At 40.0% G+C, this 27,976-nt stretch overlaps 1 protein-coding gene across 1 annotated transcript; it reads right to left on the reverse strand.

The window, feature by feature from the left end:
* Positions 1 to 3,482: 3,482 nt before the first annotated feature.
* Positions 3,483 to 27,972, reverse strand: WBP4 (WW domain binding protein 4). Its single transcript, XM_082303727.1, has 10 exons — positions 27,832 to 27,972; positions 21,612 to 21,684; positions 20,060 to 20,122; positions 19,837 to 19,960; positions 18,815 to 19,036; positions 17,868 to 17,923; positions 14,645 to 14,711; positions 12,453 to 12,613; positions 11,174 to 11,400; positions 3,483 to 8,710 (listed from the first exon to the last, which is right to left on the reverse strand). Coding segments are annotated over exons 1-10 (1,203 nt in total). The 5' UTR covers positions 27,834 to 27,972; the 3' UTR covers positions 3,483 to 8,502.
* Positions 27,973 to 27,976: the final 4 nt, after the last annotated feature.

The following is a 27,976-nucleotide window of genomic DNA, read 5'->3' on the forward strand; positions in this document are numbered from 1 at the left end:
AAGGGAGTGATCTCGGGCAAGGGGCCAGAATCTTAAGAGAGAAGCCTGTCAGCTTTCTTCCAGCCATTCTCGGGTCAGCTTCAGGTGGGTCTGGACCACATGCTGCAGCGGAGTGTAAAAGTACGTGTTCTAGTTTCAGATTAAGTTGCTGAGGTTCTGGAAGGAGTTTAGCAGTGACAACAGGCAGCTCCTGCTTCTTGGCAGAGAAAACAAGTTCACGGTGTAGATGCGTTTTAGCAAATCAGGCAGCTCTGGAATTCAGCTTCTGCCTTGATGTCTTTGGGAAAGTGTGCCTGTCTCGGAGGGCAATCCAGATATCCGTAGAGTACGCTCGGCTTTGATTGGACTTGCGTTTGTGTTTCCACCGCAGCGCGCGTTGTGCAGTATGCTGACGGGCACGCGTGCGTAGGCAGGCATCAGTCGTACGCAGCGATTCAGGAATACTCACGGGTTCAACTTTGCACAAAAATCCGCAAGTGCTCTGCTGAACTGGGCTGACTTGCCAGATCACGGTGTTCCCTTTTCACCCTGCTCTTCCCGGGTCATGCTACAAGGCTGCTCTGCGCAATCTTTTGCACGTGAAGAATCAATTCATTGTTACGATTTAAATAACGCCTTGTGGTTGATTTATGTTTACACATTTATTTTGTAATCATGAATGATACAGGAGTGAGAAAATGTCAGTTATTTAAAAAAAAAATTATTTCGATGCTGAAATCTCCTGAATGGTATAGCATTTACTACTGTATATATAACAGACAACAGTTTTATCTTTAATCAGCTATATTGAGAAAAACAGAATTTGTACCAGAAAGAAAAGTGGTTGAGTCTCCATCCCTGGAGGTATTTAAAGAACGGATAGATGCGGTGCTCGAGGACATGGTATAGATGGACTTGGCAGTGATATAGGTTAACGGTTGGACTCGATGATCTTAAGGGTCTTTTCCAACCTTGATGATTCTATGATTCTATAAGAAAGCAGGAAAACTATACTCAGTTTCTCACTTCTGGAACTATTTTTCAGTTCTTTTTGTATGTTTGCACATTCTTACCAGCAAGCTTTGTCTGACCATTTTTGACTTGCTTCCAACACTTAAATTACAAAAGCTTTTGGGTTTTGGTATTTTTTTGGTTTTGTTTTTTTTTTTTAGTGTATGGCTCTGTAAGTCAATGAGGAAACATACTGCCCTGTGACTTAGTCGTTTGCACACTTGAACATTGACTGCTTGCAGTAAGCAGTTCAGAAAAGAAAGACCTCCAGAAGATAGATAGGCAACTCAGCTTAGGTTTGTGTGGTGCCGACGGGCTGGCAATAACTAATGTGATCAGCTGTAACAGGAGAGTATCCAGTTCACGTGCTTATCCAATTACCATGCTCACTTTCGTGATGCGAACCAATTTCTTTTATTAATTATATATCTTGAACAATCTTGGAAGCTTCTTACAAAGCACGCCTTTTAAATAATCAGATTGACCGTCTCGGCTTAGTTAATGCCTATGAAGGTCTTTACTATGAAAAACTATTGAAACGCTTTTAAAGAATGAGCCCCACTTATGTTACTGGGAGAAAGATGGTCATGTTTTGACTGCAGGACCTTAGGGGTATTTGCAGTGAATTGATTTTCTGTAGCCCTTCTTTGTTGTTGATGGTTTTGTGCAGCGTGATGAGGAAGGGGAAAGCAGAAGGGAGCTCCCCTTGATTTTAGACGTCCCCAATGCAGGCATTGAAATTTAGCAGCCTAATCCCTTCTCCCGGCCTGTTCCAGGGCATTCTGAAGGATCTTTGTCTTATTAAGCTTTTGCTCATACCTGTATATGAAAGCAAGATACGGCTATGCTCAGGTATGACAGAGAATTTGATACAGAGCAGACCCTCTTCTGCTGCAGGTCATTGCCTGCAGCGCTGTTGTTTTACTAAAACCAGATATATTTGCTTCTCCTCATTAACAAAACACTATTTAAAGCTGTTTTCTCCTAACTTACAAAATAGTGTTCGAAGCCATATGTTATTCTAAGCTCTTCCACCCCAGTCTTTCTGTGGGATGCAAGAGCCGAGAGATGGCGATGGGGTTTGGCTGTGGGCTGGCACTTGGCCTCATGGGAGGGATGTGGGGTGTAACGATGCCATCCCCAAGCCATTTTCAGGACGGAATGCTCTGAACTTGGGCTTTTCAGTTCCTACAAGCAACCCAGATTTTCAGCAGTGAAACCTGTAGCAGGAAAAATTATGATAATAAAGCAGAGGGAGAAAAAAGAAAAGGAAAGCGGCTCCTTGGAAGGCAGCAAACGGCCCCTGGGGACAGCACAAGCGGTCGTGGGAGAGCAGAGCAAGAGCAGGTTCACCTGGTAGGAACAACCTTCTCCTCCAGCTTTGCGTTTCGTGGTCAACTACAACAAAGAGAACACGATACCAGCTGTCTGCCCGGCTCCCCTCACCATCCACGTGCGTAACAGACCTGACGCGCGGGTGCGATGCCGCCGGCGGTGCAAGGCACCAGCTCCGTCCCTCGTCAGCTGCTGGTGACCGATGCGAACCGTAGCTCCGGGAGCTCCCATCTCCCTGCTGAGGTCTGGAGCGGCAGCGCCTCACCCCGCGAAGAAGGAAGCCAGCCGAAAGCTGAGCCTGGAAGCAGCCCGTTTTACGACGGTGGAAAGACGGATGCTTACCCTCTGCGTAAAGAAGAACAGCCCCGGTACCTTACCTCGATTACTTTCATTTAATCGTCAACAGAATGCCCAAGGGAATGTCTCAGAAACCCTGGAACTACAAAGGAATTTATTCACTTGAAGTAGCAAGCTGCTTGTTCTCATTTAGCAAAAAGGCAGAAGTAACCCAACGCTGTTAGGAATGAAACGTGTTTCCTCGTCTGGCAGAGCTGTTTGCCCGCATCATACCGTATTTTTTAATAGCTGCTTAGGGCAGCTGAATAGTTTTTTCGCTCTCTGTGAAAAAAGTTGCCAAAAGATCACATTGACGAAAAGATTTTTTTTCAGTAAAAGAAATGTTATGAAATAATTTACATGCATTCCCCACCTTTTAAAAGTGTGTATCTTTAACTCTCAGGGCATTGCTCATCATTCTTAAGACCAGCAAATACGAAAACTACTGAATCACCATCTGTTACCGTCCGAAAGTGTATATATTCAGCTATGTTCTTAATGCTATTAAGCAGTGACTCCAACAAACCTCACCTGAACTCTGTTAAGAATTTTAAAATTAACAATTTTAACCCAGGTCATTTGTTACTCATAATTGACGCACAGAATAAAACAATTTCCAGTAACTGCTTAATGCGCTACTGGAAGGCACCCAGGTGCTGTGCTGGTGACCACAAAATAAAAGTATTTCTTTTAAGAAGCGCTTCCATATTTACACACCCATTTCGGTTTATATTTACCCTGGGCCCCATTTTTAACAGAACATGCGTCCATAAATCTCTCAGGTTGTCCTAAAACCCTTGAATAGATGAACAACGGTACTATAGAGTGTTCAAATGAAAGCTTTATTCGGTATTTTCATATAAACTCCACTTCAAGAGCTTGCAATACTTTGTAATTGCAACTGAGAAGCTGTTAAAGAGAAACCAGCTGTTTAACTTTGCAGACAATACTTACAAACTAAAACAAGCGCTTTTCAATCACCCCACTGTTCTTCGCTGTATCCTCAGTCACGCAAGCCATTAAACGCCACTGCCTTCAGCCCGTGGTCTGTATAATGCTGCCTACTGGTTTTTAACATTGGCTATTTCTGCTTTTACAAGTAAAATCAAATCTGCATTTGCTGACGTTCTCTGGGAATCCTCTTGGGCAGTTTTAGCCTTTTTCAGCTTATTATTAGCAACGCTTTTTGCTTTGTACAGAAACTTTTATTCGAGCTATATCCCAAAACACTTCACGAAGCTAGATTTGTTCATCACACAAACGGCTAACACGATTTCTAAGTTAAATAGTTTAGCAGGTAGAAGGTAAGAGGACTTAAGAGGTAGATACGAGAGAGACTGAAGAGACGTGGCTGACAAAACAGAACGCAAGGGCTGCCGCAGCAGATAGCAGAAGGTTTACAGACAGCTTTTGTACCAACAAGCGAAAGGATTCAAGGGCTGCGAACCCCGTAGGAGGAATGGAATGAAATCCATCTCAGGAAAACGAATTATCAAGAAAACCAAGAGAGCACACGCGGACGGTCTTGAAATAGCTTGCGTGTTCTTTGAAAATAGGTAAGGTTGTACTTCTTCGGGGCAGGACGCGGAGAGGCGGCAGAAGCGCTCGGCGTCCGCTGGGATCTGGAGACAGGGTGGCCTACAAAGACACGGTGAAGGCTTGCGAAGATCTCAGTAGAGCAGGGGGCGAGGTGAAGGTGGACCCTAGGACGGCGGCACAGCGGTGATACGTAGATTTGCATATATAGGAATGCTGGAGGAAGACGGTTTGAGGAAGACAGCAATAATAAAGTACTAAAAAGGGGAGGCACAACTCAAAAAGCAAATCAAGGAAACCAAGCAGCATGAAATAGTTTTTTTACTCCCTTTCTGAGATGCCAAAATATGCACTGAAATAACATCTTTTTTGGGGGGTGAAGGGGGGGAAATGTTTTTATACACACACAGGTTAGTGAATTTAACTTAGATTATTGGGATTAATTTAGAATATTGGGATTGGATGATGCTGCAGCACAGATTTTGTCTACAAGGGTCAAACAAAAAACAAACTTCATCCTATTGGGAAAGTCTGGATTTCAATCTGCAAATGCCCAGGTGAAGGGTTAAAATTTGGCTTCGCCTAAATAGGAACAAGGATTATTCTATGATCTGGACCAAATTGAGCAGGTCTCCGCACATCTCCCGGCATAACAAATGCCCACCAAAATAATTTTCTTTTTTAGTATATGCAATATGTTTGCTTCTAAAAGCATCACCAACTTCAGGCAGGCTCTACGGTAAAACCACGCACACCAAAGATAAGCGTCCTGTACCGCGAAGCTCTTTCTAAACAGACAAGACAGATGAAAGATGAGGCAAGGAAACAAAAATAGAGCACGGTGAATTGTCTTGCTCAAAACCACACACAAGAAAGCGTCATCAGAAATTGCAGTGACTCCCCCTTTCTCTCCAACTCTCCTTCTCATATGGCTAATAATGTCTATGACAGATGATAAAACCAAGGACGTAGTCCTCCCTCAAGGAGCTTGCAATAAAACAGGCCAGCAGATAAAAGCACGCGGCAGGACAGAAAATGGATTAGTCGGAAAACAAAACACTCCTCTGAAAACGCTGTTCTTCTGGAACGGTAAAAGGAACATTCCTTTCTCAGAAGCCAGCGCAGCCCAAGGAAGGATTAGAAGATGAGGAGCGTAACTGAGGTAATACCTGGAGGATTCCTATGGCAAATTCCAAAGGCAGGAGATTTTGCAGGGAGATAGCACAGAAGGGAGAGAGATCTGTGCAGAACAGATGTCCTGGGAAACCCACGTCTGCCTTACATCTCACACAAGACAGTGTTTTTGTATAGAAGAGAAAATATTTGGTTTACATACACAATAAGGAAATCGAATGACAGCATGGTGCAAAATTAAACAGTGGCTTTGGATATATCAAACTGGATTCAACTGGCCCTTATTATAATTGACACTTAAGGACAAAGAATAAACTGGTCTTTCCTCAAACTGACCTTGAGAGGTAGCGGGGAGCGAAGTGCTGTATTTCTTTGTGAAATGCAGGCTTTCGAAGTCACATCAGTAAAAGCGAGCGTATGGTATTTAAAACAACTTTACTAGCAGTGAACAAAGAAAACATTTAATCTTTTTTCCTAATGTAACTACTTCTTTTGGTTTGTCTGTTAAACACTGTACTTGACAAAGATCTTTGGTTCATATTACAACTAACAGCAGCTCCTCAAGGAAACAAGTTTTGAACACTTTTATTTTCAGATGTTTTTAAACATCTGCTCGAGCAATTTAGTTACGGGTATCTTAAATAGCTGCCTATGACCACTTCAATGTGACAAAGCATTTTTAAGGAAAGATGTGCTCACTAAAAGAGGAAAGATGGCCTCCTCAGAGGGTATTAAAAGTGCAGCCTACAAGAAAGCTATACTACTGTATAAAACTGTACTAATAAACCATAAAATCATTTCATAGAGATCACAAAGAAATGAATATACTTGAGGCTTGGAGTAACAGGAGCAGGATGAGTACAGCAGTACAAAACAGATCTGTAAGAAAAAAGAAATTGTGCTTGAAAGGCAAGCGTGATCAGCTGATAACTCAGCAGCTGGGAACGGCAAAGGAGCAGGAAGAGCTAGTTGTACCGGTAAAGCACAGGGCGCCCGCGGCAGACAGCGTGATGCAGTCATGGGAAAGGCAAATGTGGTTTAGGGATGTATCAGAAGTTATTTCCAATACGCTAAGGAAGTATTAGTGACATCATGCGTGGCCTTAATCTTCCTTGAACATAGGGCCTAGGCAAACTCAGGCTGCAACAGATGAAAAGAAGGGCTGATGGAGCGCTGAAGGTCCTGTCACACAAGGACGCTTTATGTGACTCAGACAAGATGAGATGGATTCAAGAGGAAGAAAAGGTACTTAGCTGAAGGGCAATACTGGTGTTAGTTGGGAGGAAATGAGCGTAAACTGGTCGCAAACACACGGAGGCTTCAAGTCAGAGCAGGCTCCTAGCGGCTGCAGTGATGTTCAAGTAAAAGTAAGAACAAAACCTGAAAAATCTGCTTTTTAAGAAACCTGACAACCTCTCCTCGGTAGAAAGGACATTTCTGTTCTAGCCTTGCATGTGAGGTCTTTCATGTGGAGTACATGTTGTATACTCCTGCATTTATGACTGTGAGAGCATCCAGCACGCATCCTGCGCCTCTAAATGACAATCCAGGGCTAGATATTACAGGAAACTTTCCAATTTCTCAGAACATCAGAAGAAATACAACCACCCTGATGAAGCCACAGAAACACATGGGATTAAAGACAATACTTAATTCTCTTCTATACACAGACAAAATGTCACAGAATAGAAACAAGGACTTCGGCTTCCTTCGTAGTACATGATAAATCAGATTCCCTGTCTTGTACTCCTTTCTTCGCTGATCTGACAGACTAACAGTCATTTCCTCAATGAAGTTCAAGCTCAGAAGTTACCAACACTATTTTGCTGTAGCTGGACTCTGACAACTGTCTTAACTGCACCCTCTGTTTTTGACTGAGATTCTCCTGAACAAAACACTGTGAACTTTAGAAATAGAGACATATTTTTTAATGGATTCATGATTTGAACCTTTATGGTCCACTGTTTGATACCTAGAGAAGCAATAAGCGTAGCTGTACTCTTACGCAACCAATGAATCTTGATGATGCTAAATGCAGACCAATCCCGCCAAGTGAAGAAATCACATCTACAATCCTTAAGAAAATGTCCAAGCCACCTTGGACAGTACAGCCATCAGCTCTACTTATCCACGTTTTGTTCTCCTCTCCTACGGTACCAAGAACAATGAAGCTTCAATAGACTTAGCCCCTCTCAGCTTAGCGAACGCTGCAACTAGTCAACGCGCTCCTTTTAACACCAGACAAAACCCATCAGCCTCAAAAAGGGTGCTGCTTGCTGTAGCACGGCCAGGTCGTCAGAATATTTTTTCATTAAAATATCAGGCAATTGTTTTTTTTACAGGGAAAGAGACAAAAAGAAAACAAGAGCAAAACAAGAGAACTTGATGTGTAAAAAGAAAGAAAAATTCAAGTAGAGACAATAATAAAGCAAAATACAACAGGAAGACACCACAGAAATATCTACTCCAACAGGGGTGGCTCTGGTGCTGTTATTAAAAGTTAAGATTCAACAGGTTTAAATCTTCTGCAGAGGTTTAATACACTTATCATGCATGTACACAAATAATTTCTTTCAGAACGTTATTTGAAATGAGTGGCACTGATGTGACTAACTCCTCTAAAAACAGCTTTCAAATAATCTATCTGAAATGTTGGCACTCTCACCACCTACTCTTTTGCAAGCGATTAACCAAAGGTTAGTAAGCATAATATTTTTACTCATTAGCTGGGAAACTACACCACATAAACAATCTTGGGGGATGATTTTACTCTCTAGTACCTGCCATTGATGCAATTCCTCTGTAAAAATAAAAGGTCTGCATCATTTTTGCCTGATTAAGGATTACTACATTCTCCCATACTTAGAAAAGGAGTAAAAAACCTTAAACAATGTATTTAAAACAGTGTACATAGAGCAAATCGAACTTAGATGGCATGGTTAAAATAAAAAATAAAGGTATTTACAATATTGCATAAGTAATATAACACAAAACTTCCATTCCAAAATCAATCACATCAAAATAAAATAAAAAAATATTACAACTCACATATGTTTTAATACCTATAAATCCTTAATTTCTATCCAACATTTTCTTTATAAAAGCCTGTTTAAAATATTAAACTTTTGATTCACTCTAGCTTAAACAGAATCTAAAATGATTTGTTAAGTATTACTGATCACTTAGTCTTTGTCTTAAGTTTCTAGATTTTCCATTTTCAAATTTCCTCTTTTTAAATGTTGGCACCCCTTCTGTCAGGTCTCCAAGGGAGGTGACTGTCTTCTCTTTAAATATCACTGTCGCATCTTCTGGAACCTCTAGCACTGGAGCTGGTAGATTGTCACTCTCTGTACTAGGAAGCTCCAGGTCCACTTTTTCACTGGGAGAAGAGAGGAAGACATAAAAGGGTTAATCCACATGGAGAAAACAACATGGTGTACTGCAGACAGCAACATCCATACTTAATTGTCAAAAGCAGCTTTGAGCTAGGTGAGCTTGATCCATGACAGGGATCAAGAAAAAAACCCACGTTCTTTGTTTCTTCTGTGTGGGCTGGTATGAAAAGTAAAAAACTAAGACCTTGTTCTTTACAGAGCTTATACCATGGCCCAAGCGCTCATCACGTAAATAGTCCCGTAAAAGACGACAGGGCTGCATGTGTGTAAATCTAAGAATGTTGAAAGACAGTAGTCAGTGAGTAATTAGCAATGGTTCACTGCCAAAATGCTGCTGAGTAGTTTTTCACAGGTGTCCATCCTCGAGGGTCTGCGGGACAGAACAGAGAACAGGCGTACACAATCAGCCGATGACCCCGAGTTGGGAGAAGCAGCTCTGGAGGACAGGATCACAGCTAATACTGATCTGAACAAATCAAAGACACTGTCTAAAAATGACCAATCGGTTTTAGGAGGTCAAGAGCAAAACACTGCGTTCTACAAGAATAACCTGTGGCACAAACATACGTCGGAGAACAACCAAACAGTTCTCAGAAAATGATCTAATCACAAGTCCATCAGGAATCACAGCAGCATAACACTACTGCAAAGAGATACACATTATATTCCTGGCCAATCCATACAAGAAATCTTTCAGTACTACGGAGTGTTAGTCTGATGTCAGCTCGTGTACTGTACCTAGTTTCAGGTCCTATGCTTCAAGTAAGACATGGATCAGCTCAAGCACCCAAAAAAGAGCCACAACAATGACGGCAAGTCAAGAAAATGCAACTATTGCAGTATCCCTAAAATGTAAACTTCCTGGAAGTGGTTGGTACTGTGCCTAGTCTCAATTTAAAATAAATAATGAATAACTGCATTTCTCTCATTTACATGTGTGCATATATCAAGCCTGTCTGTTAATGTACAGACTGATATATAAGGTTCAGTAGCTGAAAGTGTTTTTTATTGGACGGTTTTTATTGGACGGTTCCAAAAACCTGAAAGAATTTATCAGCTCTGGAGTCAAGGAGTGGTTAGCTGGTCCAATACAGGAGGTGTGACGTGCACTGATCAAGTGACATTATCATCTCCAACAAAGTGTATTGGTTCTTAACTTAGTTGAAACTGTCAAAACTTTATCTGCTGAATAATTTAGAACTAAAATGCTGGAGAATGGGATGAGTATGAGGGAAAAGACTGATTTCATTCTCCCAAACCTAATTTTTCCAGACTCCTAGAGGGCCCTGTAACAAGAAACTGGCCATAAAAGACAGCATGCTTCACAAGAAAATGAGCCATCTTGGGCATTATGCAGTAAAACAAAACAAAAAACCCCGTCCTGATCAGATGCATGTCATGTAAACATCTGCAGTACATCAGTTGCACGTGGGAGAGACAGCTTCCAGATTTAAAACTGGCATAACAGGATTACATGTTTTGTGTTTCACCTCCTTATTTAAATCATTACCGAAAGTGTCTCCCACCACATTATAAGAGCCTCCAGGACTTACCCATAGTGACAGCAGAAAAGGCTGTAGCGGATTTTGTTTTGGTTTTACTTAACTTTCTTTTGGAAGGAGGGAAATTAGGGAACAAGAAAATCAGTTCAACCAGAAGTCTTTTACTGCAATACTGGGTGAAAATAAGACAAAAAATTTGAAGTGTCTTTTAGGCTATGTCCTTCAAGTGAACAGGTAGAGTCAGTACAACACCACAAAGTGAGAAATAACTCACTGCTTGTGGAAGTAACTCAGTCAAACATACCAGGCTTAGGTAGAAATTGCTCAGAGCCTAAAGAAGCATATTCATTATGTCAGCAACTATTGATCCCACAGGGAAGGAATTCAAAGCAATGCTAACCCAGCAAGATCCAGATCAGGTTGCTGCTGGCCCTAGAAGATCAAGATAGATCTTGAACTCCGGGCAGAGTTAGCCCAACTAATTACTCATCAGAAAGAAACAGAATTTAGCCTGGAAGCTAGAGGCCCTGAGAAAGCTGCCTATGCTGTTCCAAGGCTGGAAGCAGTTGAAAAAACAGTCACAAGAGCTCCTGAGGCAGCTGAACCAGACTGTTGAAGGAGATGATGTTAGGGAACATAAGCTTAGAGCAGCTACGTTTAAATAGTTGATACTCAGCCTCTGAGAAAAACAACGGATGATAATGATCCTTTAAATCACTTCAATTTACTTTGTACTCATGGTACATGTACTAAAACTAAAACACCACCACTGTCTGCCATGGAGAGCACTTAAAATAATCACTGTGGAAAGAACTGTATTTGGGCTATGTTTCCAATCACAGCTGTGCTAATTCTGCCAGAATTCAGAAGAAAAAGCTTCAGCTCTGAAAACAAGTATTCTGGAAACAATTATTATGAAAAGAACTAGGGTAAAAAGATCCTCACCATGGTTCTTCTTCTTCTTCCTCTACTTCCTTAATTGCTTTCCATTTTCCGTAAGGGTTGGTCTTGTTAGGTGCATCACTGGAGGTTTCTTGGGAAGCTGATGTACTCTCCTCTTTATCAACAGTTTCTTCTGGCTTAACTTCTCGCCATTTCCCATAAGGACTTAACTTTTTAGCTTTGGGAGATTTTTTCCCTTCCTCTGATTCTTCACCATTATCTCCTTTCCTCTAAAGAGGAAAAAACCCACCTTAAGCAAAAATGCCTAAATAAAAACACAATGTAGCTTTATTTTACATCTTTTATTTACTATTATCTACTATTCATGCTTTTCAACCAAGAGTAACTTGAAACAATAAACTCATACTGTAATAAAATTTTTAAATTTCTCTCCTTGACCTTTCATCACATACAGAGTTGAAAAAAAATCTTAAACGTTACAAAAAGTTAAAATTGGAAAATCCCATCTATCAAGGCTGAAGTTAGCAAGGAGCAGCCAATACAACCTGCTGAAGAACAAAGCTTAGCATGTTTAAAAAAAAAAAAAAAAAAAAGGGCAAAAATTCACATACAGCTTTCTGTGCACGCAGATACACACACTTTATGGCTAATACCTAGTAGTAGTTTATAATGATGCACAGTGATACAAAAATATCTATTTTAGAATTAACACCTGTCTATGAACGTATTTTATATTTGAACTGTCTCTGTGTGTTCTGAACTATCAGTTTCAGAAAAACCATCAGACCCAACCAGAGCCATAATCACACCCTTTATGTTAAGTTTTAAATCTGAAGACAAAAATATATAATTGATACAGGTTTTGTACTACATGCTGCCAATGTTTTTCTCAATTAATAAGGAAACTACAACCATGTCATTTTCAGTCAAAGGCATTCCCTCAAGGTCTCTTGGCAGTCACATTTACCAATGAAGGTTAGAAGTCATATCCTCACACTGAAATCCAAGTAATTTTGTGGATTATTTCAGAGAGATGACAGTGACCTTTCTCAGAGAACACCATATTTCTTGCAGAATTCAATCTACTTCTGGTGGGCTGGAGGAAAGATCATGCTATCTATTCTGGAACAGTGCCATGAATAGGCCAAATAATTGAATAAAGATTCATTTTACTATCCAAACAAATGCAAACTTCTACTTTCAGTCATACGGTTTAACCTCCTTAACAATGAGTACAGCCTATCACAAGAGATAAAAGATAAATCATCTTATGCTAGAAAATTAATACTGTATGTAAAATAAATCTCAAGAGAGAACTTACCTTGAAATTTGTTTCTGAACGCTCTGCTTCATTTTCACTATCTTCTGAGTCTGATTCAGACGCTTTGGAATCTGTTTCTGCAAGCTCTTCAGAATGCTTGTCACGGTGACTCTTCTCATTTGAAGATGAAACAAAACCATCTGGTTTCTCCCATGTGGATACTGTCCAAAATATTTGAATAACCACATTATTTATGTTTCTAATTCTGATCTGTTATTGCTTTGACAACATTACCTTTCAGAAGCAGTGCTGCCTTATGCAAAAATACAGCAAATAATTTAGCACAAGGTTTTTGCCTTTGTTCAGTACATTTGTTTTAATAAACGTAATCAGAAAGATAACATTGCACTTCTCAGCAGAGATACTGTCATGACAGCCAAGTTCACTGTTGATAAAGCTGGTAATTAGAGCTTAAGAAAAATATCACGCACGGCGAACTGTGGTCCACAACACTGTGGTCCCTCTCATCCTAACACAGGACAGACAAATTGCCCTCTAGAGGTGCCTATTTGATTTGAGTTGTCCATTGATTACAAAGACAGGATAAGGTAAAGAACACTAACCGTGAGCCTCAGCTCTCTGGGCAGATAAACCCCTTCCCTGCGCTACTTGGCTCGTAACATTAGGGCTCTAATTAAAGAGTTGTCAAGTAAACAAGGAAATACAAACATTATTCTGAAAAGACATGGAAGTATCTACAGGATATGACCTCATTTTCAATGAGAAGGTAGTATTCCAGCAAATATATCGAGAGGAAATATTTAAATAAAAGTTGACTCAATGGTCTTAAAACTGCTTTTAGTAACAATAAGGCAACAGTACACCAACTTCCAATCTATAATTTTATTTAAGCTTTCAAATGTAATAAAACTACTATTTTTCCAATTATTTTATCTATTTTCAAAGAAATCCCTAACTGAAAACAACATTTAACAGGTATGCTTCTAGATGTATCTTGAAGAAGTAAAGGTGTAAGAAACTGGCAATGAGTGGCTTTGAATGAACAAAACAGTCTCTTAACGGTACTGCTGTCGTGTAGCTTAAGACCAGTAACTGAGAAAGTTCACTTTCCTAGGTGTCACATATAGCCAGTGGAGTATGGTGCAGCCTCCCAAAGTCTGACTTGTCGCAGGATATAAGCCTAGCTGTACCGGCCTCTTAAGTTACATGCTTCAGATGAGACACTACAATCAGTCCCTTGGTTAACAATTTGTCTTGTCTTCAGAGGATGGGATTAGCGTTAACAGAACTGAAAAGTAATTTTCAAGTATTTCCAAGATACTTGCAGCTATATAGATGTAAGGGATCGCTTTAAAATATCACCAGCCAAAATTTTACCAAATACCATGATTACAAAGACATTCTTCACGAGTGTCATGTGTCCATGAAGAACTTTAAAAAACAATACAACCTAAGGCATAAAATGTATCTGAACTTAGAAGGCAATGTTTAAAAATAACCAGCATCTCATTTCCCTTGCAAAAGAAAAAAATCACAAATCATTTGAGCAGGGGAGTAGCATGCTGAAGAAGTGAAACGTTGTTTTTTGGGGTTTTTTTTTTGTTTGTTTGTTTGTTTGTTTTTTTTTCCTTCTATTCTTGGCATTGTCAGGAACGCCACTTCATACCCAACAGCAGAAGGAAAACTCATAGCCAGCATAAAATCACTTGCTCCCCAGAGAGGCATCATTGACCTTAAAATGACTCAAACAGATTTAGAAAACAGATGCCTGTTCTGGGGGAGTTACCACAAAGTTCCCCATGTAGGGAAAAAAAATGGGGAAAAGAAGTAGGAGGTAAAGATTCTGGACTTCCGTATCAATGCTATGTCAGCAAGAGGAAAAGTTTAGGAGATTCTTATTCAGTCCTACATACCTGTCAAAACAAAATCCTGCCCCTTTCTGGTTTCCAAACTATAATTGCAATATATATGTGGAAAAGAAGAACCAATATTTTAGAGTTGTAAGTTGAATGTCTAAAAAAAACCTATGAAGCACAAATGCATACACATTGACAATACAGTTATAAAGCCAGCGTTGACTTAAGCAACAAGTATATTTCAATCAACGTAACAGCTTAAAAAATACAAAACTTAGTAATGGCCTTAAAATGCAGTTATTTGCAAAATAAAATGCTGCTCTGAAAACCCCCTCTACTGAAACAGAGCTTAACAGGAAAACAAGCTCTCCTTACCTCCTGTTTGTGTGTTATAGTAATAGGTATGACCATCTTCAGTGACACCTTCTACCCACTCTGCTGCCTGAGAAAAAGATACAGCAGTTAATTAGAAAAGAGTTTTAAGGATCAGCCAAAGCATCACTTATAAGGCTATTAAACCCTTGAATATTTTTTGTTCATGATAATTTTACTCTTTTAAAGCTTGAACCCCTGAAGTTGTTAGGAAGTATTCCCTTTGACTCAAATGAGATTGAATTGCTTAACTTAAAAGTACCACAAATGCACATAGATGATTTTTTCAACCAGTGGATAATTAGTATGAGGCAGTAAAGGTTGCCATACAGTTCAAATTATGATAAAAGCCATAAAGGCCATTATTTTACATGTTTTTTATTTTCCAAAGTATTCACACCTGAAGTTGACATTTCCTGATTTTGTCATTGTCTTAAGTAGAGACCAAGAAAAAATTTCCCTGGAAGACTCAGGGTTTTGTGAGGGCTACAGAAAAACAGTACCAATAAATACTATCACGAATTAAACATAAACAAACCCAAAACTTCTAGAACTTATTCCAAAATAGATCTTCACCAAAAATATTGAAGAAGCAAACTTTGCAGGAATGCCTGCCATAAATGTACTTATTTAGTAAAGCACCAATTTAAACAAAGCACTGTTTTACCCTACTAATTAATAAATACATTTGAAATGCAGCAGAAGTTGCTGGTATGTCTTTGTGGATGTGTAATTAAAATAAAGATGTTTTGCAGAATCAGCCACAGCTAGATAATCAGCCATTACACATGACTTAACATCTTCCTTCAGAACCTGATTTTCATCAACACTTACACATACACTACTTCACTGCTCCTTAAGTACTAATACTGCCCATTCCCCTCTGGGCAGAACTTCTATGCAGCTTCACCATACATGATTTCTGCATTAACAAATGGCTCTATGTGTACACATATACACACACACCCCTAGATAAGCTTCTGCACACATATACCTATGCATTTGCTTATACTCTATTAAAACTTTGGGTCTTTTTAAAGATGTAACAAAATCAGGCGTTTAAGTTCTCACACCTGCTCTGCAGAAAGCTATATATGAAACAGAAAAATTGTATCAGTAGGTTCAGAGCAGGGAAAAAGCAAGAAAGCCTTCAGTGGGCACGTTTCCTCAAGGTTTTCCTCTCAAAAGTTTCAGTGCGCTAGTTTCAACAAAAGAAGCAAAAGGAAAATTTATTTTATGTAAGCAGAAAGAGGACAAAAGACTAGTCTTAAGTACAACCTATCCTTTTTGTTAGAGTTAGATCCTGAACATTTTAGACCTGGTTCTTAAGAGGTTTTCAGCAGATATTTGACATTAGGCACACTGAGTATCCTACTACATAAACACTAACATGCATGATGTCAATCTAACTGAAGTTGTAGGTAGCCTTCAACATGCCTCTTCATTACTCTCTTCTCTTCACCTCTTACGAAGTCTGAGCAGCAAGCTAACGTGCTGTAAAACACGGAGGGCCTGTGAATCTCACTTGGACTACATATTGCAAACATGCCCTTTAATTTCTGGGCAGTGTGAGTCCTTGTCAGAGATCTGGAATGTTCCCAGTATCTTTAGCTCAGACTAAATAAGGGAGCAATCAAATGCTTGTTTTTAGCAATTGCGAAAATAACTCAAGACACCACAAAGTCACCAAGCAGGGTGAGGGAGGAATGGCAAAATACAGCCATGTGGCATCAAAGAGATATCAGAGGCTGAAGGTGTGTGTTCATGATATAGCTGAGACGAGCTAACTCCGGAGTGTTGCCAAGAAGGGAGCTTCCTTCTCTCCTCCATCTGCTCTCCCCACACCGGCATTTCTCTGATTACGCAGAGAGCTGATGCAAGGACATAAGCCTACAAAGCACTAACCTAAACGCTGATGTCTCCGCTCTCTGAACTAGTTCACTGTCAGAGCAAATACGCACCAAGGACCATCCGAGATTAGACCACCTCTTTCAGTGGAAGGCTAGAGTAACACCGGCTTATAAATATTGCAAAGCTATGCCTTGACTGAAAAGATAAAGTTGAAATGCTGGTTAACAAGTTGTGCAAAACCACAGGATAAAGGGATCAGAAAGCCAGAGGAGCATGTGATGGGCAGCTCTGACACAAAGCGTGCAGTCTCTTGGGAATGAAGACTGGAGGGAAAGGCCTGTATTTTTGCGATAAAACACTGCCTTAACAAGAGATGGAATACAGACAAAACTTCATGTACATTTTGTGAATTGATTCAATTACCTAGAAATATACACAATTATAACCATTTTCTCCTCTGACAGTAAGTAACCCAGTACAAAGCATAAGCTACCTTCTCAGATGCGACAATATAGAGCTACAGAATATCGAGCGCTCTGAAAAAGCCAGGCTTTTTTGATTGCTAACATAAAATCCAACATTAGCAAACAACACTGACTTTAAATCACACTCTACCTATGACACCTATCTTGAAAATGGGGAAACGTAACATCGCTTCACAGGAGTGTTGTAAAAATCCTATTTTTAATGTTGTGAAGCACAAAAATCCTGGAGTGGTAAGTATCAGGGGAAAGCCCATTAATAATAAGAAGAAATCTTTCTGTCTTTGGACTATTCTGCAAGTTTTCTGGTTCCTTAAATAAGGAAAATAAAGTAATATTCTAAAAGGTTGCTTGCACATAGGTTCCACGACCATAACAAATCCACAAAAAAGATAAATTATCTCATAACCGTATCCTAAAGCAAACAGAAAAAATAGGCACTCTTATTTTATTTTTTTTTTTTTACTATCTGACAATGCAATCTCAATGTTTCCTAAGATAAGGGAGTCTTAACTATTTCAAATGTGTAAGTTTTAATTTTTTAAATTACATTTCATTCACAAAAGGCTGAACAGAATTTATGCAGAATTTCCCCAAAGCTTTCAATTTTATGGGCTGAAGCATCAAAAAAGCATGTTCTGTAAAAACACAACCACCACTATCACTTCTCTTCCCTTGATAAACAAATTAGCCAAAAAAGATTTGTGTAGCAAAATTTCAGTTTTCATCAAGTATATCATAAAACATTCTAGATATTCAAATTACATTTTCCTAAGTTTACTAAGAGCAAACAATTTATCTTCTGCAATCAGAAGACTTGCAAATTGCTTAGCTTATTTCCGGTAAGTGTTTACAACGACAAAGAAAAGTACGAATAACAGTATTTGATTTACCGTTTTTGAGTTTTGAGAGTTGCCTTGGAATCCTTTAGGTTTCTCCCACTGTGATTCTTAAAAAACAAAAACATATTTCACCCATCATTCAATCCTGTTTGTGTTTAGTAATGTTTAGAAGAAACAGATCTAAATGGTATGACACTGATGTGTGCACACATACAAGCAAGTAATATAGATACACCTCACTGGAATATAAATCATCCTTGATCAAACTATGGTATGAACAATAAACCAAAGTATAATAATCACAGTTGGCTTTACCAGGACTAAGCACCTTCCAGACTCTATTAAACTATAGCTGATACACAGATACTGGAATTCTGGTACAAAAAAGGTGTTTGTTTTTTAAATGGCAGCATAGGCCAGAGGAAACTAAACACACAGAATTTTTACCTTTTGGAAGTTATCTTGTATGAGGAAAGACTACAATAAATACTAAAGTCAATCTTTAAATTTATAAGAAAGTTTCTAACAGTCTCATTAATCATAAAAGAGGGTTGCTTTTATGCGCTAAAGTAGATCATAACACATAGATCCTCAGGAGAAGTCAGTCAGATAAATTCTGTAAATGTGGAAAGAAACAATCGGAAAACAATCCATAACTGCTCTCATTTACTTGGACACAATCAATTTATTTCACATTCCTGATAAGAAAGCTTCTTTAGGAAGAACACAGCTATCTTTTGTATACTTAACCTCTGAGAGGCTAAACATTTCCAGAAACTGTGGAACTACGGCATTCTCCCATTATTAACAAACAGCAAAACCAGTCTGAAGTTCTGGATGCCTAAGCCTTGAATGTTAAATATCAAAACTCAATCTAATTGTTCACATTTTAATAATCAGCTTACTACTGAGAGAGCAGACGAGTAAAGAAATGCAGGTAGTCTTTTCTCATTTATATTCAATAATTATATCTGCATTTGCTCCTCATTAGTTTTTACCTCCTGTTCTTGTGTTGTAGTAATATGTATAGCCTTCAGGAGAAAATCCTTGCACCCACTCCTTCGTTTCATTTTTTGATGGCATTGAGGCGTCCTGAGGTGTCTTTTTTTTCTTTTCTTTCTTTTCCTTCTTTTCCTTCTTCTCTTTCTTTTCTTTCTTTCCTTTAGTTTCCACTGTGTTACTTTGTGTTTTACTCTGAGTCGAACTGGGACCTACCTCATCTTAAAGAAAATAATACTCTTTTAAAAAGACAGTAATAATCTGAGCTTAAATATTAGTCACTCTTGAGCAACAGCAAATAGGAAATGTACTTTCACTCATTAGCATTGCACTCATAGCAGGTAAACTTAAAAGATTACATTCAAAGAATCTTGCACTGTAGCAATACTATAGTGTCATAAGAAAGTGCAAATATCAAAAGATGAGTAACATAAAGAGAAAAACCATAAGGACCAATAAGGTCTAACTAAACAACAACAAAAAAGAAACTAAGAGAGTTATGAAAAAGAGCTTCTACAGGAGCTTGAAACTACAAACTTTTTTAAAAGGATAATATGTCTTCACATGGACAGAACAAAGGTACTTGCTGAACTGCAAGCTGAGTAGGAGATTCTCATCTCCACTGTTTGACGCCAGTGGGAATCCAGCCTCTCCTACTCCATAGGAACTTTTGTCTCCAACTGGCAAGAGTGAAATACAAAATTAACTAAGGGAAGCGGCACTGCTGATTCAAAGCACCAAGTACAGCCTATTTTTTTTATTATCACAGTTTAATTTTTCTACTCCAAATTGGATTGTTCCATGGACCAGAGGATACCGCAGCTAAAAACATTCCATACTGCAACTTCTACTACTGGCAATTTCCAGATGACTCTTTTTTTTTTTTTTTTTTTTTTTAAATAAGCAAATACAGTCCTGGCGGCCTCCTGTCATGTTCCTAAAACCTAATTTAAGAAAAAAACATTCCTATTCAATATTCTTTCAATTCTGTTTTTAATCCTTTGTCAGCTATATGAACTACCTGGCTTAATTCCAAGCCTTTTCAAATCCTCTTGATATGCTTTCATTGCAGCCTCCTCCATTGCTGCAAATTCTTTTGACATGTTTTCTTCTTCTTTTGCTTTTTCCAAGCTTTTCTTTTTAATCTAAAACAAAACAAAAAAATCCAAGAGAATAAATTAAACAAGTCTGATAATGAAAGAAATTAAAAATAAGTATTTGTGCAAATAAGATATTTGAGTTACCTCACTAATTCTTTTCGCCACATTTTCTTTATGATTCTTTCCTCTTTCATGAAACTCAATGCTCTTAAAGGCAAGAAAAAACAAGAAAAATAATATGCATTTTACAATTTTAGTTAATTTTAGTTAGTCAAAATTTAGTTAGACTAAACTTAGCTGAACAAGCCTAAATGTAACCTGTTCTGAAAACACTTACAACAAACACTACAGCTATAAAATGGCTATAGGAATTCAGGAACACCGAGAAACACTCAACATCGAAATTATGAAAAATCAGTAACGCTCCAAAATGGTATCATAAAATTTCATAGCCTGTATTTACAAGATTTAAAATTTTTCAAATACTACTGTTCAGCACACAGATTAGAGACAAGTAACAGAGAATCTGGACTCCCTCTCCATGCTACCCTTCTAAGTATCATCCCTCGATTTTTTTTTCACTCTCTCTGTTTTCACGCAGACTTTTAAAAACCATATGGCTTATTTACAGTTCCAAATATCAGCTATGGTCCTTAATTAGATTATGCTATGCTCCACAAATATCCCATGAACTGAAACTAGTCTGCAGGTCCACAAATCTAAGATAGAGGAAAAGGCAAGGTGGGAGAGTTGGGTAACTAAGGACAACAGAACAGTCTGCAAGACAAAAAGCTGCCAGAAAGACTGAAGCCAGTAGGAACTGGAAGGAGTTCAGAAGCTCTACACGTACAACAGTGGAAGTCCTCACGTGGTTCTCACAAAAAATATCTGAGCTCGTTTAGGTGTTCAAATGTTAGGTGCCTAAGCCTGACCTAGTAACCCTAGAATTTCTTTGCACAAACTGATGTGCAGAGGGTGCACATCCAGGAGATGACTGACCCCATTTAAAGACAAACTTTGTAAGTTACCCACATCCCCCCCTTCAACATGTATTTCTCTTCACTGACTAGAAGAAGAAATCTAAACCAATTAGCTCACACTTGTCGTTCTGAGCTGCAGGTATCTAATTGCACGCCAGATGAAGCTCAGCTCCAGGAGTACCCCGGCATTGAGTCAGAAATGCAAAACTTACTTCTAACTGAGAAACCAATGGGTCTAGTAGTCTGCAAAAGGCATCTGCAAGTCAGAAACACCTTTCTGTAACCCAGTAACGTTTCTGTGGGCTGTGTGAAATGAAGGAAACCTGCTTTAAATGCTTAGAGTGCTGGCTGTACCAGGCCTACCAGATATAAACAGCACGTAAGCCAGGTTTTGCTTTCTACTTGCATATGAAGGCTAGAAACAGGCACGGACAAAGTTCCAAGACAGATCAAATGTTAAGTTACAGAACCTGAAGAAAAAGCAGGGTCAGATATTTCAGTTCTTATCTGTACTGCCAAGTAGAACAGCACACACCACCCTGTATGCAGTATCTGGCTCTCACGTAATATATTTTAAATATCACAAGTATTAGAAAGGCATTTTTAAACTACAAATTTCATGCATCAGGAGATTAGTATCAGAAGTGATGTTAAAAGCCTGCAATTCAAATTCCTAGTATTTCAGAATCATTGACATAGTACGGAGACCATCGTACAGGTCTGTTGTCTGCTATCCAGCACTTGCAGTAATCGCAGAATTTTTTTGGCTGAGATTTCCAGTAGTCGGCCCTGGGGAGAAAAAAAAAAAAAAAAAGAGATATATAATCTGAAATTATAATCAAAGCCACAGATTTTTTTATATATATATATATACACACACATATAGCTTCAGAAAATAAATTTAGTCTTCTTTGGGTGACCAAGTGCTAAGAGTTTGTTTTTCTTTTTTTTTTTTTTTTAAAACAAAGTATGGCAGGCAAGCAAGAGTAGCTATATTGACGAGTATGTCCCATAAAGCACAGTTCAGTATTGGGATTGTGCCCATCCGACCCCCAAAACTGTTACAATGCAGGTGATGCTGTAAGAACCAGAAATATCAGACAAAAGCAAGCCAGAGAGAAACACGCAGCTCAAGATACCCTAATTAAACAGAGAACTGTCAGAAAAGTGCAACTTGCACTATTTTTCATAAAAATGCATACAATAAATGTTTCTAAGTGTAAAACTTCAGATTTTATGTCAAAGTCTACTTTGGACACCGTACACAGTGAGCTTAGCAAGACAAGGTGCGGTGCTGGACAGTGTGAGCTACTGCGGGGAATCCTAGAACAGAGTCTGACCCATGGGGTCACAAACACAGCAGTAAATTGTTTGGATGTTTCAGTGTAAAAAACTGAGTATTTCTGAACTATGCAATTTAGATAAGTTGCATATGTGTGAGGAAACCTGGGGAAAACTCTTCAGGGCTCAAAAGTTAGTACGTAAAAGTATTTAACAATAAAACAAACAACCTCTCCAATGGCTGTTTCTTCACCAAAAACTACTTTCTAATGCCAGATGAGGCTTGTGCAGAAATAATTCCATTTCTCGTTGGCTTGCAGCAACAGATGCAATGCTTTGGTTCAACAGAACACATTCCAGCAACAGACTTCTATGTTTTTAAGTTAAAATGAAAAAGAATGAGGGGTGAAAACAAAACCAATTCAAGATTACACTGAGAACATTAAAAAAGATCAGCCCAAAAAATGAATCTTTGCCTTCTGTCTGAAGATCAATGTACAGAGTTCAAGGAAAATACTTCCTGACATTTTTATTCAATAAAAACATTGCTTCTTCCAGGCACAACGATAGCACCCTCAAACCTTATGGCAGGTGCGAGCAGATCTTTCATGACAGAAACAGACCTGATCGACTCAACTCTTAAAGTTTAAGCAGATATCAAAATACGCTCTCCTACCACTGCTCAATGTAAAAATACAATTTCTAAGAGGCTACGATTATTTTAAAGTGTAAGTATGAAGGATATGCTCTGCAAAAATATATCAACCTATAAGCAATACTGTGTTAGCAACGTGCAGCTTTTCAAGCAATTTTCTGAAAGAAGCAGCTGGGCTTCCCCCGATTTAAACAGAAATCCACTCATCCCTAAATGGTGTACTTTAAAACTGGGTGATTATTTAGTCACACATTTAATTAAAAGGCTTTTGAGATTTATATATCAAAACGCACTAGGACCAAAGCCTGGGAAATCGAACACTCTGGCTGGAAAACCAGCTGAGTGGGAGGGAGAAATTCAGAGCTTACAAATACCTCAAGGCCCTTTTTCCTATTTGAGCTATAGCTCCTAAATTGCCTCTAAATCCTTTGACATCATCTAAGATAAATTTCCAGCTCAAAGCAGGGTTAACCTTCCTAAGGCAGTGGACCAATTCTGACAGAAAACACATAAATTGTAAAAGAGCCTCACTGCGTGTTTTCGGAGGTGCAAGAACATCTGCCTATTTCCAAGTTTAAGCCAACGGGGCTGGCTTTTTCTCTTCAACAGAATCAAGTGTAAGTGCTAAAATTAAGACTGTACAGCTGCACCCACCAAAAGTCAAGACCCGAGAGTGTGACGAGCTGTATTTTCACAGCTATATTTTCCACCTATTTCTTTCCTAAATGCTACTGGACATCACATCTGTCGCAAACCACTGTAGCTACGCATAGAGTAATCGTGCTGGAGAACCTGAGGGCACACCTGGGGCTTAAGTACAAATCCAGGTCTTGATGACAGAAGTCTTTTGTCTTCATCTTCTATCGGTTTTGACAAAGACTGGAGCTGGCTCTCTGTTGTTACATATAAAATAAATTTAAATGATACTCTGTGCAGAAGACTTGACATCCTGGGAACCTTAAATCCTGCATTTCATGATTAATGAAGTTAATTGTGTAAATTATGGTCCCAATTCAGTGACTTATGAGCATGAGGAGTGTTATATGCTGAGTAATTCTCTTAAAGGTTTTCCACTTGAGTTCATACCACTCAAAAAAAGAACAAGCTCAGCTGAAATAGCCACCGAATAACATCTGCCATTGCAACAATGATGGAGCCTGGAAAGCACCAACGGTGCTGCAGGGAGAGCAAACCAAAGAGGAGTGTTTGGAAAGGAGCAGCAACTGAAGCAAGACCCCACTTCAGTGAGATGCTACAAGTGCTTCACAGGCTCCGGTCGCAAGCCTGAAAGTTAATACAGATTGATGACAATGTTCAAGTACGTGGTTATTTTATTAATCTGCCAAATACAGGCTTGAGAGTAGATGCTGTTGAATTGGTACAGAGGTCTTTTATACTTGAATAATTGTGTACAAATCAAGGGAAACAGTTATTTTAAAAAGTCATTGCAGTCAAAACAGTACAGCTTTTAAGCCTCCTTATCTTCTGCCTGCACTGATATCAGTAAAGTTAAGGTTGATTCTTGTTTTCAGCTTTACAGCTGGGCCAACCTGCTAAGGACCAGAAAGCAGCGACGATACAGATGGGCAACTTCTGGACAAACTGTGGTAAACTTTCAGCCAGAGATGGAAATCCTGTGCTAACTTACAAGAAATTTGTGTCTCCTAAAGAACAGTGATTTTCTTTCAACTTTTACTGGTCAAACCACTCAAGGGCAGACTGTGCAACAGTTCAGAAGGCAAAAGGGGAAGGAGGGAAAAAGAGGGAGTGAACATCAAACTGTTTCCTCGAAACTTTAATGAAATGACAAACTCTGCTGCAAACAGCTGTGAAGTGCAAATAGCGTCAATGTTAAAACCATTTTCAGATTTCTGAAATTCATTTATAACTTTAGAGGGAGCGAGAAGATGGGGAAGAACAAGTAGCAACTCTGCATTAACAGCGCCTGCCACCTTCGCCCTTTCAAAAGATATGAAAACGCTTAAACTCAGAGAGAAAATTCCAAAACTCCGGTATTTTTACTTTGCACAATTCATTTCTTGAGCCACGAGAATCATGCAGCCCATGCTGCAATGACCGGGTTACACACTCCTACTGCACGTGAACCACGTGTTTGGGAGCACACAACAGGGACAGGTTCTGTCAACAACGTTCAGAAAGCAGCCTGCAGCGTACCTCCAGCAGTACTGGGGTCCAGGGTCCCAAATCCTCACCCCGCGAGCTGCTTCTCCTAACAACTTACAGTATTATTAATGTTTTAACAGGTGGTGCAGTCAGTCTTCCTTATATAGGGAAGCTTAAGAAACCCTCATAAAGAAGCTATCTTCAGCTGAGACAGCTTTGCCAAACTTTACTTTGAGACTGACCTGGAGGGTTGGGTTCCTACCACATACTGGCTGAAATTAAAAGTGGGGGAGGTTGGCAGAAGGGAAAAAAAGAAAGAAAAAACTGTTTCAGGTGGTTCTGAAGACAAGAAAAAAAAATTTGGCTGTGCAAACAAAATCTGGAAGCATTTGCTTTGAATAGCTCTGTTCTAAAACATCAGACTTGAAATTTGGCAAGGATGCAGGGGGGTTTGTATCAGGGATATATCTGTCCAAATTATAAGCCTTTAGCCTAAAAAACATCATACATATACTCAGCAGTCTTGTTTGGTTTTAATATCTACAACTTCTGCAGACTTTACACAAAGTTAGTATCTTTCAGCTTTCTGCAGGTTTGAGCACTGAACAGCTTGTGCATACATCATCTTCTTGACTACAGGTGTGTAAAGTAAGAAATACACAGACCCAAGTTCTTGACTACACAAGGAAATGAATTCGTATTAGCTATTGTGACGGTTCCATAACAGCCACTCAACAGAACATAGTATTCAGAAATAGTAATAAATTCTAATTAGGAATACTGTGTACTTCTAAAGAGAAATAATACTTCCGTAATGGAAGGAAGTAGAAAGAACAAAAGAAAAACAAAAAATCACGTATCTTTCACAACAGCCCCTCCACATGGGAAGCCATTCCAGAACAGGTAATTCTAATTCAAATATCCAGTATTGGTAAGACCTAAGAATGCAATGCTAAAATTGGCAGGGAAGGAGGCCAAAAAGGAAAGGGTTTTCATGAACCGTGAAGTGGGCCCCAGTGCCATGGTCCTAACAACCCATGCTCCCAAATAATTCACAGCAACTCTATTCATTCACAGTGCACTAATCCTACCCTATAAACTCTTCTTGCATACATACCCTTAATTAAAAAAAAAAAAAGGTATTTAAAAGTAAGGACTCAAGAAAAAAGCATTCCTGACACACCCAGTACACGGGGCTGTCCTTCTACCTAACCTTAGCCTGTTGATCTTCTAATATACCACAAAATATACATCTCTATGTGAGTTCCTACAGCGTAGTACTGGATGGGAGTTTCACGTACATGAAACAGGACAGTTCTGTGAAGGGTTTCTTTCTTCTGGTCTTCAATTCCATTATATTTTTGGCAATCCTTCTGTAAATTCTAATTTACAACTCAAGTGGCTGCTTCTTTTTATTCCTGTATTAGCCCCCTCTGAACAACATACAAATCGTAACATCCCACAAGACAATCTGAGCAGACAGCAGAATCTGCACAAGCTGCTCAGTCTGAACTGTACTGGTGCTGAAGATCATTTGCATGGATCTGCTTTGCCAGATCCCTTTTCCAAGTTGTAAATTATGTAACTTGAAAGGTAACGCTACAAATATTTTTAACAATATACAAGAACGCACAAGAATATCTAGGCAGGCAGCCTTCTGCATGTATGGAGCTCCAACGGACCTCATCTACCCTAACTTCAGTTGTCTAAAAAGTGAGATATCGAGTTGTCCAAGTTCTTCATGTCAATAGATGGAGACTGTCATCCCCAAAACGCCACTCCTTCCATCCTAAATAGGCATCTGAGAAGCAAACTGAACTTGATGGGTGCGCGTGTCTTCCTTATGCGGGAAACCGAAAGTGAACTGCCTAAGTCAGCCTTCAAAAATTAAATATCTGAAGCCAGGGATATCTACTGAGAGCAGAGGTCTGCTGCTGTAGATGCAGAAGGAGGATATGGGCTATATCAGGAAGCATATGATAAGAATTAGAAGAGAGAGGAAAAAAACAGCAACATAAATTGGGTCAAGAAACTGTTCAGGTATAATTTTAGCAATAACTAAAATTAAGAACACTGCTGTATGTACTATCAGTCTGCAACAGAGAGGCTCACACAACCTAACCATCAAATACTTCCCCGCAGAAGGATCTGTGAAAAAATTTTTGATCAGGTTAAGATTATTTTTTTTTTTTTCTGCAGGGAAGTTAAGATATCTTGAAAAGTAACAGAAACGAGCAAATGCCATTCATGTGACATTATCACTTAATAAAGGCCAAAGCTTGGATTTTCACCCCCTGGAAATGTAGTCAGGTATGAACACAAATTTCCTAATTAGACACTTAAAAGGGGTGGCAACAGCCAGGAAAACCAAGGCACGGAGGCTTTCTCCCCCAGGCTTCACCCAGGACCGGGGGGGGCAAAGGAGGCCGCGGTGTGAGGGGGCAGGGGCGGCCGGACAGACACCACCCCCCCCACCCCCCCCGGCTCACCGCCCCGCGCTGCGGGACGTGCAGGCCCCCGCGGGCGGGCGGCGGAGCTGCCCGGCAGCGATAAGGAGCCGAAAGCGCAGCAGAAACAAACAACCGGGAGCGGGGCCGGGGCGGGGGAGAGGACGGACGGGGGCAGAGGGAGCGGAGCGAGAGGGAAATAACCCGGTCAGCGAGGCGGGGGTCGCCGGCCGCAGCTGGGGCACGGCCGCAGCCCGGCTGCCCAAGGCCTCCCCACGGCCCGCGGGCACCGGGGCCGGCCCCGGCCCTGCCGCCGGCGCTCCCACCCCGCGTTGCCGGCCCTGCCCAACCCCGTCCCCCGCCAGGGCGGGGGGCTGCGCCCGGAGCGCGGCCGGCGCTGCCCGCTTCCCCCCGGCCCCCGGCACTCACATCGCCGCTCCCTCGGCAGCGCCGCCGCGCCGGTCCCCTCCGCTGGCTGCCGGCCGCCAGCCGCGCCGCGCCGCGCCGCTGGGGCGGGCCGGGGCGGGGTGAGGGAGCGCGGCGACGGGAGCCGGGAGGGCTCAATCCGCGCTCT

Source organism: Platalea leucorodia (assembly GCF_965183815.1).
Source record: "Platalea leucorodia genome assembly, chromosome: 2".
NCBI classification, from domain to species: Eukaryota; Metazoa; Chordata; class Aves; order Pelecaniformes; family Threskiornithidae; genus Platalea; species Platalea leucorodia.

What these genes read in the sequence shown, in the direction of transcription:
- WBP4 (XM_082303727.1), bottom strand. An exon ending in CTACAACACAAGAACAGGAG is followed by an intron (nt 17,924 to 18,814) that starts GTAAAAACTAAT and finishes TTGTTTTTTAAG; the next exon opens with AATCACAGTGGGAGAAACCT. An exon ending in ACTCTCAAAACTCAAAAACG is followed by an intron (nt 14,712 to 17,867) that starts GTAAATCAAATA and finishes TCTTTTTCTCAG; the next exon opens with GCAGCAGAGTGGGTAGAAGG.